This window comes from Rhamphochromis longiceps, linkage group LG17 (genome assembly GCF_057381845.1).
Source record: "Rhamphochromis longiceps isolate RC_006_pf linkage group LG17, R_longiceps_female_GT1.1, whole genome shotgun sequence".
In the NCBI taxonomy this organism is placed as follows: domain Eukaryota; kingdom Metazoa; phylum Chordata; class Actinopteri; order Cichliformes; family Cichlidae; genus Rhamphochromis; species Rhamphochromis longiceps.
In genome coordinates this window covers 8,062,853-8,074,034 of record NC_140573.1, presented here as the reverse complement: position 1 = coordinate 8,074,034, position 11,182 = coordinate 8,062,853, and the positions used below count along the sequence as shown (strand labels likewise).

The 11,182-nt window shown below is 43.1% G+C and overlaps 1 protein-coding gene across 20 annotated transcripts; it reads right to left on the bottom strand.

Moving 5' to 3' along the window:
• Window positions 1–908: 908 nt before the first annotated feature.
• On the bottom strand, window positions 909–7,509 carry LOC146649252 (uncharacterized). 20 transcript variants are annotated; one of them, XR_014908155.1, is made up of 9 exons: window positions 6,617–6,883; window positions 5,867–5,969; window positions 5,143–5,223; window positions 4,351–4,426; window positions 2,667–3,438; window positions 2,061–2,186; window positions 1,771–1,809; window positions 1,474–1,595; window positions 909–1,331 (listed from the first exon to the last, which is right to left on the bottom strand). XR_014908155.1 is itself a non-coding variant. In XM_085386677.1 (8 exons), exons 1-4 carry the CDS (start codon window positions 6,879–6,881, stop codon window positions 3,298–3,300), a joined length of 543 nt encoding a protein of 180 aa, XP_085242803.1. In that variant the 5' UTR covers window positions 6,882–7,024; the 3' UTR covers window positions 909–1,331; window positions 1,474–1,595; window positions 1,771–1,809; window positions 2,061–2,186; window positions 2,667–3,297. The 20 variants fall into 20 exon arrangements, 4 of the variants coding, with proteins under 4 accessions (XP_085242803.1, XP_085242805.1, XP_085242806.1 ...); XR_014908152.1 differs by having other exon boundaries at window positions 4,351–4,411; window positions 6,617–6,882; XR_014908158.1 differs by lacking the exons at window positions 5,867–5,969; window positions 6,617–6,883 and adding an exon at window positions 7,411–7,509.
• Between the last annotated feature and the right edge of the window lie 3,673 nt (window positions 7,510–11,182).

Here is an 11,182-nt window from a genome sequence, read left to right as displayed (position 1 = left end):
TCATTCCAGCCTGGTATGGATTTCCCAACACTGTGGACAGTGGCCCACGTCAGAGACGTTTAATATTGATTACATATGTCTGAATTGCTAACCCTAACCCTAGCTCAACAGACCACAATGCCCTGGACTGTCAGTATTATTACATGCTGTGAACATAAGTACCTTTGATCACAGTTTATGTTGTAAAAGAGAAGGAATATTGAAAAAAAGATCAACATTGTGATATTATTTGTTCCAAACTGACCAGAAACATGCTTGTCAGACTCTCACAGCAAAGGATCAGACTCACTGTGCATGACAGCTCGGGCCAATGATGTCTTTTAGATTGTCAGTTGTTTAGTGCTTCTGTACAGTTAGGGTCACGTCTCTATTTCAGAATAATTAATATGCGGAAAACACAAAGTTGATTGTCTTCCAATATTCTAGCATAATTAAAAAACTTTGACTTTGTAAGTACATATTATTAGTTCTAATGCCAGTATAAGTCTTCATAACTCCTGCTTTGAAATACTGAACTTTAAAGTTTACCTGATGAAAGAGTTTACAGTGGCACTGTCAGGATCATTCTGACTATAAGATCACTGTATTAATCTGAATCCTTCTGAAATGTGCTGTGAATGAATGCTGATGCAACTCACTGTGGGAAAGCTGTTGATAAAATGAATCTGTGACACATGCAACACGTTCACAGAGGAAGAGGACACAAAGGGAGGACACGCAGAGGCTGTGTTGAAGTCAGAAATCCAAATCTTTATTAAAAAACAGGCGGCGGTTACAAACAGGCAGACAAGCAGTCCATCAAACAGTCTACAGGGTCAAACATACAGAGAATTCAAACAGCAGTAAAAAATAACTGGACACTGAAAAACTTAAAGCAATGTGTGACGCAATAGAAGGAAGCAGTGCAGTATATTCACTGAATTATCATCAATTACAAAAGAGAAAAACGACAATTTCTAAGGATTATTTTCTTAAATGCAATTAGAGTGTGGCTGGTAAAGATGGAAACATACAGAATGTAAACTGTGTGAGTTTGGTGAACTTTGTTAGTAACAAATGAGGTAAAAAAAAACAACCCCAAAACATACAAAACACAGAAAGAGGCTCTCAGTATTCATTAATAATTAGAAAGAAAAATTCTGGTCGTGGATTTTTACAGTCTTAGTTCCGCTCGCTGTCATCATTATAATCATCATGATCAATGGCGAGGTCCTGAGGTGGGTGGGGCTGTCTCTGGTGATGTCACCATGAAGGAACAGCATCTGGCACGTGTTGCTGAAACATCCCAGTACGCTGGTGTAGTTTCCTCTCCAGCTGTTTGACATGTGACACTTGAACATTAAGGGGAAGAAGAAGAAACAGTGTTAGGTCAGGTGACCACATGGTTTCTAAAGTAACTGACAGGAAGTAACCAGGCCGTCAGAAATGGATGGCATGTGTTTAGAGTTACTGGAGTTGGGTAACTCTACTTACCAAAAGCAGAAGCACACAGATGAAGGATCAGATGCTGAATGTTGCAGGAACATGCTCATGTGTGGTGGTCATTCAGTGCTGCTCCGGCAGGTTAGACAGTCCAAGACTGATATGCTGCCCATCTGAGAGTTTGAAAACACACATGCAAAGATTTATTTTGTGTTACAGTCAAAGTTGGATGTTCATTTTTGTCCTTTAAAAATGTTTGTGTATTTGAAAGCACTAACATTTAAGGATGACTTGGATCGTCTCCTTTAAAGGGGAGACAAGTGTATCCACTGATCTACGTCACTTTACCTGGATGATGACTCCTCTCCGCCTCACTCAGAAACACTCCTAATATAACCAAGCAAATAAATAATATTGAAGATTTACTTACATCATTACAAAAACATCAAAAACATCTCCCTTTGATTCTATTTCTCCATTCCTGCTGAACATCAGGCAACAAATATCTCAATAAATCACAGTAAAATGTAAAGCACATGTTTTCTCTGCTTTGTCTAACCTCTGCAGAGCCTCTGTCAAGAAAAACACATCTGTAAGCATAAAACAAATATACATTCATAACACGTCACTGGACAAACCTCGGTCAGTTGATTTCCTCTGTGCAGTGCAGATGAGCATCAGTCAGCGAGTGACTCTGCTGGTTCTTCTGAGGAAACACCACCGTCTCTCCACACCGTCACCATCTGTGAGCACAAACTGCCGCTCTGCCAGCATGTAGGAATCACATATCACACACAGGGGTGAAGAAACATCAGAGCTCAACTTAGGATACTTTAGATCTAAACAGATCAAAGTAGCTCTTAGTTTCAACAATCAGTGAACAGACAACCAATGATACCAAACTGATTCTGTATGAATACAATATGGTATTTTCAATACAGGTGTCAAATTAATTTATTAAAACTAATACAGATATATGTATATTTTTTTGATAAATTAGTTTGCTAAATTATAAGGATATATATATTTTTTTCATTTAACAATTGCAACTAAAAGAAATTAAATATTGAACAAAAATATATTGTCACATTCTGAGCATGCTCAGCATGCTGACAGACTTGAAGTTGCTACAGATTTTAAGAAGTGATAATTATAGGGAAGAAACTTCTCTTTTTCATCCGTTTAATCAAACATTTGATGCCTCAGCTGTCTCAGTCCTATAGCGTTCTGCAACTACAACTAACCTGAGGCTTGGATTTGGCTGCAGGTGCCCCTGTACATCCTTCTCAGCAGCACACATGTGGGTACCATTTAATCCCACTTCTTCCTGAGCTTTGCTTCACCATAAGACCAAAGGTGGCATCCTGTGTCATAGTCTTATCATCATCCAGAAGAAACATTTGAAGAAACATCATGGAGAAGAAACATTTACGCGCCTCCTGGTTTTGTTTTCTGATCCTGCGAAAAGACTGAGGACAACAAAACCCAGAGAACACGAGATACACAACATCCAACATTCAGACTCAGCAGCCTCCATAAATGAAGAGCACCAGGTTGGTTCAGTTATAGTAGATATAAGCATACTTCACATTACTGGGTATGAATAATAATGAGGAGGCAAACTTTGACGATGCAGAGCATGATGTCCCATCATCAGACTGTAAACAAACATCCACCAGGCTTCTTTGTTGCCAAAATTGATGATTCTCCTATCAGGGATCAGTAGCGTGTATTAACCTGTGGTACAAGCAGCAGTCACTTAAATATTACTGTTTCAGATAAGAAATCTAGGACATAAAAGCCAGGGTGGGAGGGATCTCTGCAAACTGACTTAGGTCTGCAAGTGTGAAGCTCAACAAAAATCTGACTCTCCAGTCACAGACAAACAAAAACTCCAGCTGGGAGATAGAAAACGCTGTCTGGGTCCTGCTGGATGTTGCTGGTCAGAGTCCACACATTAGCAGAGTGCTTCTTGGTCCCACTGACCCATGTGGACAGCGACTGTGGAGAACTGTTCTGGAAAACAGAGAAGAGAATTAAAATAACAAAAAGTAGCAGCAGTTCAGATCTGATTTAATTTAATTCACACAGCACATTCGTCCAGGCTGACAGGTAAACATAGAATTAATCTCAGGTAACATGACTCATAGTAGAGATTCAGTAAGAAAGATTGCAGGCTCTAATATTATTACCACACAATCCAAGGACACACCAACAGCTCCGATTTGTAGAACTATTTAAACAAATGTCTTCTGAATATTCAATTCAGGTTCACAGTGGGAGGTGTTGTGGAATTTTTTAAATAAAGTCTGCAACACAGAAAGAGCTGTGCTCAAGCTATTTATTACTGCGCCAACACACATCAAACATCACAGTTCAGTCATGTCAGCGCTGCCACAGAAGTGGTGCTCCTGCTCCTTTATGCATTCCAAGGAAGAGGGAGGAAGTTACAAACGGATCCTACCACACTTCAACGGATCAATGGTTATGCTGTTTTGTGGCCTTATCAGCACCTGTAAAGGGAGTTGTTCTCTCAAACTGCTGACGCTGAAGTAAGTTAATCTAGTTTTAGAAACTTTCACTGAACAGTAACAGTGTCACAACTAAGCATATGCATAAGCACTTAAATACTTTAAATGAGAATAACAGAAAATTTCTATTACAGAGGCTAGAGCCTGTCCCAGTAGTCATAGGTAGAGCACACCTGGACAGGTCACCAGTCTGTCAGAGGACTAACACAGAGACAGACACCAGAGTAACAAATCTATTTAAAATTAATGTAAGTTTGCTGCAGCTGTGTGTATGAAGATGTGTTTCTGTGCTCACAGTCCACCACTCAGGAACCTGCAGTTCACTTTAAGTCTACTTTAAACAGACCTCACAAAAGGCTGATGTGGCTAGATCAGTAGTCTGATTTGAGTACGATACCTTTGGCCAGGGATTACTCTGGTGCATCGCTTCACTGCAGTCTTACGTATTTTCCCCACACCTGAATAAAAAAATACTGATATATACAAATAAGAGCTTCAGCTCATGCAGCCTGACTCAATCCTAAATGTTCAGCACACAGAGACACAGAGGTACCGTTTAAAGTTTAGTGTTAACCTGAGTCACTGATCATTTGCAGTATTACAGAGTCTGGCAGTCTTTGCATGATGTCCACGTCACTGTAAGTTTCTAGCTGACTCTCAGGTGTGACAGGTGTGCCAGCAGGAAAGAGTAATAATAACCTGCATCCTGAGGTTTGTCATGCAGGATTAAAGAAGCCAGGCTTTGTTCACACAGCTAGGATTGTATTTTACACTGACCCTGGGTCAGTATAAGTATCATACAGTTTAAACAAAGCACTGAAACTTGCACATATTTATTATAGATGCACTGAAGCTAATCGAGATATTTGCTGTCAATCTGTGGCTGCGATTAAACACTTTACTGGAAACTTTATCAACTAGTAACTTCATCAGTCATGACAGAAGCTAATATTTCTGTGCTAACATCGTTTAAACAGTAACAGCTTTACTCCAATATAAGCTAACGTTTACACCGTAACTTTAAGCTAGCACCATAAAGACGGTAAAACACGTAATAATATCTACAAATGCATCTTAAAGCTGTTATATTAGCACTCGGTGTATTACTAACATAACCACATTAACATTACTGACACTCGCTGACTTTTAATAGTCATTCTATAAATGCTGTCCGTTTAAATGGTCTTACCTGTAAACACTGCTGTATCCACCGGATTCCAGCCAGAGTGGATTCTGGAGTCTTCCCACGCTCCTGTTAGTGATCCTCCATCTGGATGGATGAGAACAACCTTCTGAACAATCTAGCAGGAGATGGCCCATATCTATGGGACTGATTTGTGCTAATAACGCCCATTGTATGGACTGATAACAGCCGAAGCGGGTGAATAAAGTCACCCAGTAGCTAGCTGTGCCATTACCCAGCATACATCACTCCCTCCATAAATGCAATAACCGATACAAAAGTAATAGCCTATAATTAATTCCTCTGCTGTATCTGCTGTTTCTCAGGTAGTTGTTTACATTATATAATTTATTGTGTTCTATATACGTCACTACAATGTGATTTGGAAAATGTCTAAATATACCGACAACAGGCACTTCCGCGGCAATCTCTTCAATCGGAGGACCCTTCACGTCAATTCCCGACGCGAGGGGGGTACCCTGCGCGTCCATAAGTGAAGCAGACGGAGCCTGACCATGCGTCACACGTTTGACGAGTTGGGAGTGAGAACGTGTTGGTTTAATGTTATGTATTTTCTTCTATTTGATCTCAAAAAGCTCCTAAAACAGTCAGTGATCACTGTTGACCTCCCTCGGCTTTTATTACCACTTATCATTTATTTAAGCTCAGTTTTTAAAACCTTAGGATGTAACTACAACCCAGCCCATGCAGCAGTATATGAATGACTAACCTCGTATTGTGGATGGATTATCTCAGTTGTTCTCCTGGCTGAAGTTTGGTCCTTTTACAGCAGGGGTGTCAAACTCAAATACACAGTGGGCCAAAATTCAAAACTGGAACAAAGTCGCGGGCTAACATTAATATTTATTAAAAAAATAAAAAAAATCTTCCTCCAGATATAAGAATGAATCTTTTCTTATGGACTCAAATAAGTTTTACTGGAAAACTGAATATGGAACAAGCAAAGCTTAATACTAAACAATATATATATTAGCTGTATAATACCAGTAGGCCAGCTCTAATAGTAATTTGGTATGGCTTCACGGGCCAAATGTAATTAGGCCCGCGGGCCAGAGTTTGACACCTATGTTTTACAGCATCCTGCCATGCGATTACATTTGTTCCTGACCACCGAGAACACTCACATTAACTTTTATCGAGTGGGGAAAAAGTTAGCTTGTTTATATTATGCTAACATAGCTGTGTCGCTAGCGGTCACGTAGCACATCATTATATACCAGCTAGCCCAACTTCAGTAACCCTACAAACGTCACTGCTGTTTAGTTTTCTGTCTTCATTTATGCTGGAAGTGATAACAGAGTTGTACGTTTTAATTTGTTTCCAAAACCCCGCAGTCAAGACATGCTATATTGTATTTAGATAGAAGCTAGCGAGCTAACTCCCTGCTAACTTCTAACTCCGTTAAATGTCATAAATTCCGTTTTCATGGATGCCTTTCATGAATTAATTTAGAACTCACCGGAGAGAAAATGCCGCGAGCAAATCAACAAAAAGCTGGGGATTGCACGGAACTCGATATCTGCTCGTCTCACCGCTGCAATCCATGCCTGGCGTCTTTGTTTGGTGATATCGGATACACGTTGCCGCCAGGATGGAAAACGATGAAAAGATAGCCCATTATCCAGGTTCTTGCCTTCACGATCGTGAGATCTAACGTTGCAACCAACTACAAAACACGTACGAACCATAGCTGAAGCTGTATCCATTGTCTGGCCTACTGTCATGGCGGCGGGGGGCGTGGCCCACCTCCTGTGACATCAAGGTCCAAAGCCCTATTCGGCTTACAGGATGACGACGTCACATATATTTAGAATCTTACAACAAATTTGGTCCTATGATGCTTAAATCCGTTGATCCGCAAAAGTCTATAAATAGGGGTGAAGAGCAATGACTTTTAGTTAATTAATTGCAGCATTTATGTTAGCAGAATTGAAACGTCCACCAAAGAGGTATTTTGAAACACCTGGATCCTTTTTGGAGTAGCTGTTTACAGATTCCAACATGTCTCAGAGGAAACAACCCTACAGATTTCTAAAGGTAAGTTTTCTTTCTTTTTTTCTGTTTTTAGGTTGTTCACTGACAGATTAAGAATCACACAAGCTCACCTCTAGACAACTGTAGCAACACTTTTCACCCCACGTTAGCGAGGAATAGCAATATTCTCCGCACTCTGTGTCAGTCTCGCTAACATGCGCAACCCTCTAGCTAACCATGGCTACGGCGGCCAACGAAGTTGCAAAACTTTGTCCTTACGGTAAGAAGATTTCTGCCTGGGCCGAGAGAGCCAGGAACTTGTGAGTTGTGTGTGTCCACTCAGGCATCATTCATGCTTGTTCTGTAGGCAGTTCCTGTCAGAAGGAGGAGGCACAGCAGGAGCGTCGGGGGGCGGAAGACAGTGCCTCTCTCCTTCTGACATTGTTAAAAAAAACCCCAACAAATTTATAATTATTTTTATATATTTACATGTAGGTAATGTCCTCAAGTTCTGTATAACCACTTTTTCCTCTCTCTGTGTTTGTTTCTCGTCTGTTGTTGTGTGTGTTTGTGTGTATTTGTCTCTTTCAAACAGGTGCCGGTCCTCACCTCTGCAGTGCTGCCGTCTCCTGTAGCGCTGCATGGTTCTAAGCTAAGTTTCCTTTCCTTTTTCTGTTCTCTTAGATTTGTCCTCAGGTTTGAAGTGTCTGTGTTGTGCAGCTGGTCTGGTCTGTCTCTAGACAGTTCAGACTGCACCCACTAGTAAATGGTGGAGGCTCACAGCGACATACTCAACACGCAAGTTTCTGAACTCTGCACGAGGGTTTCTCCGACGAAGTGAGGGCCGTGAGGCACAGCTCCCCGTCCCCCGGTGACCCTGCTAGGTCCACCTTCTTAGGGAAACCCTCTGCAGAGGAGCCGACAGAGCCAGGAACTTGTGAGTTGTGTGTGTCCACTCAGGCATCATTCATACTTGTTCTGTAGGCAGTTCCTGTCAGAAGGAGGAGGCACAGCAGGAGCGTCGGGGGGCGGAAGACGGTGCCTCAGTGCCTCTCTCCTTCTGAAATTGTTAAAAAAAACCCAACAAATTTATAATTATTTTTATATATTTACATGTAGGTAATGTCCTCAAGTTCTGTATAACCACTTTTTCCTCTCTCTGTGTTTGTTTCTCGTCTGTTGTTGTGTGTGTTTGTGTGTATTTGTCTCTTTCAAACAGGTGCCGGTCCTCACCTCTGCAGTGCTGCCGTCTCCTGTAGCGCTGCATGGTTCTAAGCTAAGTTTCCTTTCCTTTTTCTGTTCTCTTAGTTTTTGTCTTCAGGTTTGAAGTGTCTGTCTTGTGCAGCTGGTCTGGTCTGTCTCTAGACAGTTCAGACTGCACCCACTAGTAAATGGTGGAGGCTCACAGCGACATACTCAACACGCAAGTTTCTGAACTCTGCATGAGGGTTTCTCCGACGAAGTGAGGGCCGTGAGGCACAGCTCCCCGTCCCCCGGTGACCCTGCTAGGTCCACCTTCTTAGGGAAACCCTCTGCAGAGGAGCCGACAGAGCCAGGAACTTGTGAGTTGTGTGTGTCCACTCAGGCATCATTCATACTTGTTCTGTAGGCAGTTCCTGTCAGAAGGAGGAGGCACAGCAGGAGCGTCGGGGGGCGGAAGACGGTGCCTCAGTGCCTCTCTCCTTCTGACATTGTTAAAAAAAAAACCAACAAATTTATAATTATTTTTATATATTTACATGTAGGTAATGTCCTCAAGTTCTGTATAACCACTTTTTCCTCTCTCTGTGTTTGTTTCTCGTCTGTTGTTGTGTGTGTTTGTGTGTATTTGTCTCTTTCAAACAGGTGCCGGTCCTCACCTCTGCAGTGCTGCCGTCTCCTGTAGCGCTGCATGGTTCTAAGCTAAGTTTCCTTTCCTTTTTCTGTTCTCTTAGATTTGTCCTCAGGTTTGAAGTGTCTGTGTTGTGCAGCTGGTCTGGTCTGTCTCTAGACAGTTCAGACTGCACCCGCCAGTAAATGGTGGAGGCTCACAGCGACATACTCAACACACAAGTTTCTGAACTCTGCATGAGGGTTTCTCCGACGAAGTGAGGGCCGTGAGGCACAGCTCCCCGTCCCCCGGTGACCCTGCTAGGTCCACCTTCTTAGGGAAACCCTCTGCAGAGGAGCCGACAGAGCCAGGAACTTGTGAGTTGTGTGTGTCCACTCAGGCATCATTCATACTTGTTCTGTAGGCAGTTCCTGTCAGAAGGAGGAGGCACAGCAGGAGCGTCGGGGGGCGGAAGACGGTGCCTCAGTGCCTCTCTCCTTCTGACATTGTTAAAAAAAAACCCAACAAATTTATAATTATTTTTATATATTTACATGTAGGTAATGTCCTCAAGTTCTGTATAACCACTTTTTCCTCTCTCTGTGTTTGTTTCTCGTCTGTTGTTGTGTGTGTTTGTGTGTATTTGTCTCTTTCAAACAGGTGCCGGTCCTCACCTCTGCAGTGCTGCCGTCTCCTGTAGCGCTGCATGGTTCTAAGCTAAGTTTCCTTTCCTTTTTCTGTTCTCTTAGTTTTTGTCTTCAGGTTTGAAGTGTCTGTGTTGTGCAGCTGGTCTGGTCTGTCTCTAGACAGTTCAGACTGCACCCACTAGTAAATGGTGGAGGCTCACAGCGACATACTCAACACGCAAGTTTCTGAACTCTGCATGAGGGTTTCTCCGACGAAGTGAGGGCCGTGAGGCACAGCTCCCCGTCCCCCGGTGACCCTGCTAGGTCCACCTTCTTAGGGAAACCCTCTGCAGAGGAGCCGACAGAGCCAGGAACTTGTGAGTTGTGTGTGTCCACTCAGGCATCATTCATACTTGTTCTGTAGGCAGTTCCTGTCAGAAGGAGGAGGCACAGCAGGAGCGTCGGGGGGCGGAAGACGGTGCCTCAGTGCCTCTCTCCTTCTGACATTGTTAAAAAAAAACCAACAAATTTATAATTATTTTTATATATTTACATGTAGGTAATGTCCTCAAGTTCTGTATAACCACTTTTTCCTCTCTCTGTGTTTGTTTCTCGTCTGTTGTTGTGTGTGTTTGTGTGTATTTGTCTCTTTCAAACAGGTGCCGGTCCTCACCTCTGCAGTGCTGCCGTCTCCTGTAGCGCTGCATGGTTCTAAGCTAAGTTTCCTTTCCTTTTTCTGTTCTCTTAGTTTTTGTCCTCAGGTTTGAAGTGTCTGTGTTGTGCAGCTGGTCTGGTCTGTCTCTAGACAGTTCAGACTGCACCCGCCAGTAAATGGTGGAGGCTCACAGCGACATACTCAACACACAAGTTTCTGAACTCTGCATGAGGGTTTCTCCGACGAAGTGAGGGCCGTGAGGCACAGCTCCCCGTCCCCCGGTGACCCTGCTAGGTCCACCTTCTTAGGGAAACCCTCTGCAGAGGAGCCGACAGAGCCAGGAACTTGTGAGTTGTGTGTGTCCACTCAGGCATCATTCATACTTGTTCTGTAGGCAGTTCCTGTCAGAAGGAGGAGGCACAGCAGGAGCGTCGGGGGGCGGAAGACGGTGCCTCAGTGCCTCTCTCCTTCTGACATTGTTAAAAAAAACCCAACAAATTTATAATTATTTTTATATATTTACATGTAGGTAATGTCCTCAAGTTCTGTATAACCACTTTTTCCTCTCTCTGTGTTTGTTTCTCGTCTGTTGTTGTGTGTGTTTGTGTGTATTTGTCTCTTTCAAACAGGTGCCGGTCCTCACCTCTGCAGTGCTGCCGTCTCCTGTAGCGCTGCATGGTTCTAAGCTAAGTTTCCTTTCCTTTTTCTGTTCTCTTAGATTTGTCCTCAGGTTTGAAGTGTCTGTGTTGTGCAGCTGGTCTGGTCTGTCTCTAGACAGTTCAGACTGCACCCACTAGTAAATGGTGGAGGCTCACAGCGACATACTCAACACGCAAGTTTCTGAACTCTGCACGAGGGTTTCTCCGACGAAGTGAGGGCCGTGAGGCACAGCTCCCCGTCCCCCGGTGACCCTGCTAGGTCCACCTTCTTAGGGAAACCCTCTGCAGAGGAGCCGACAGA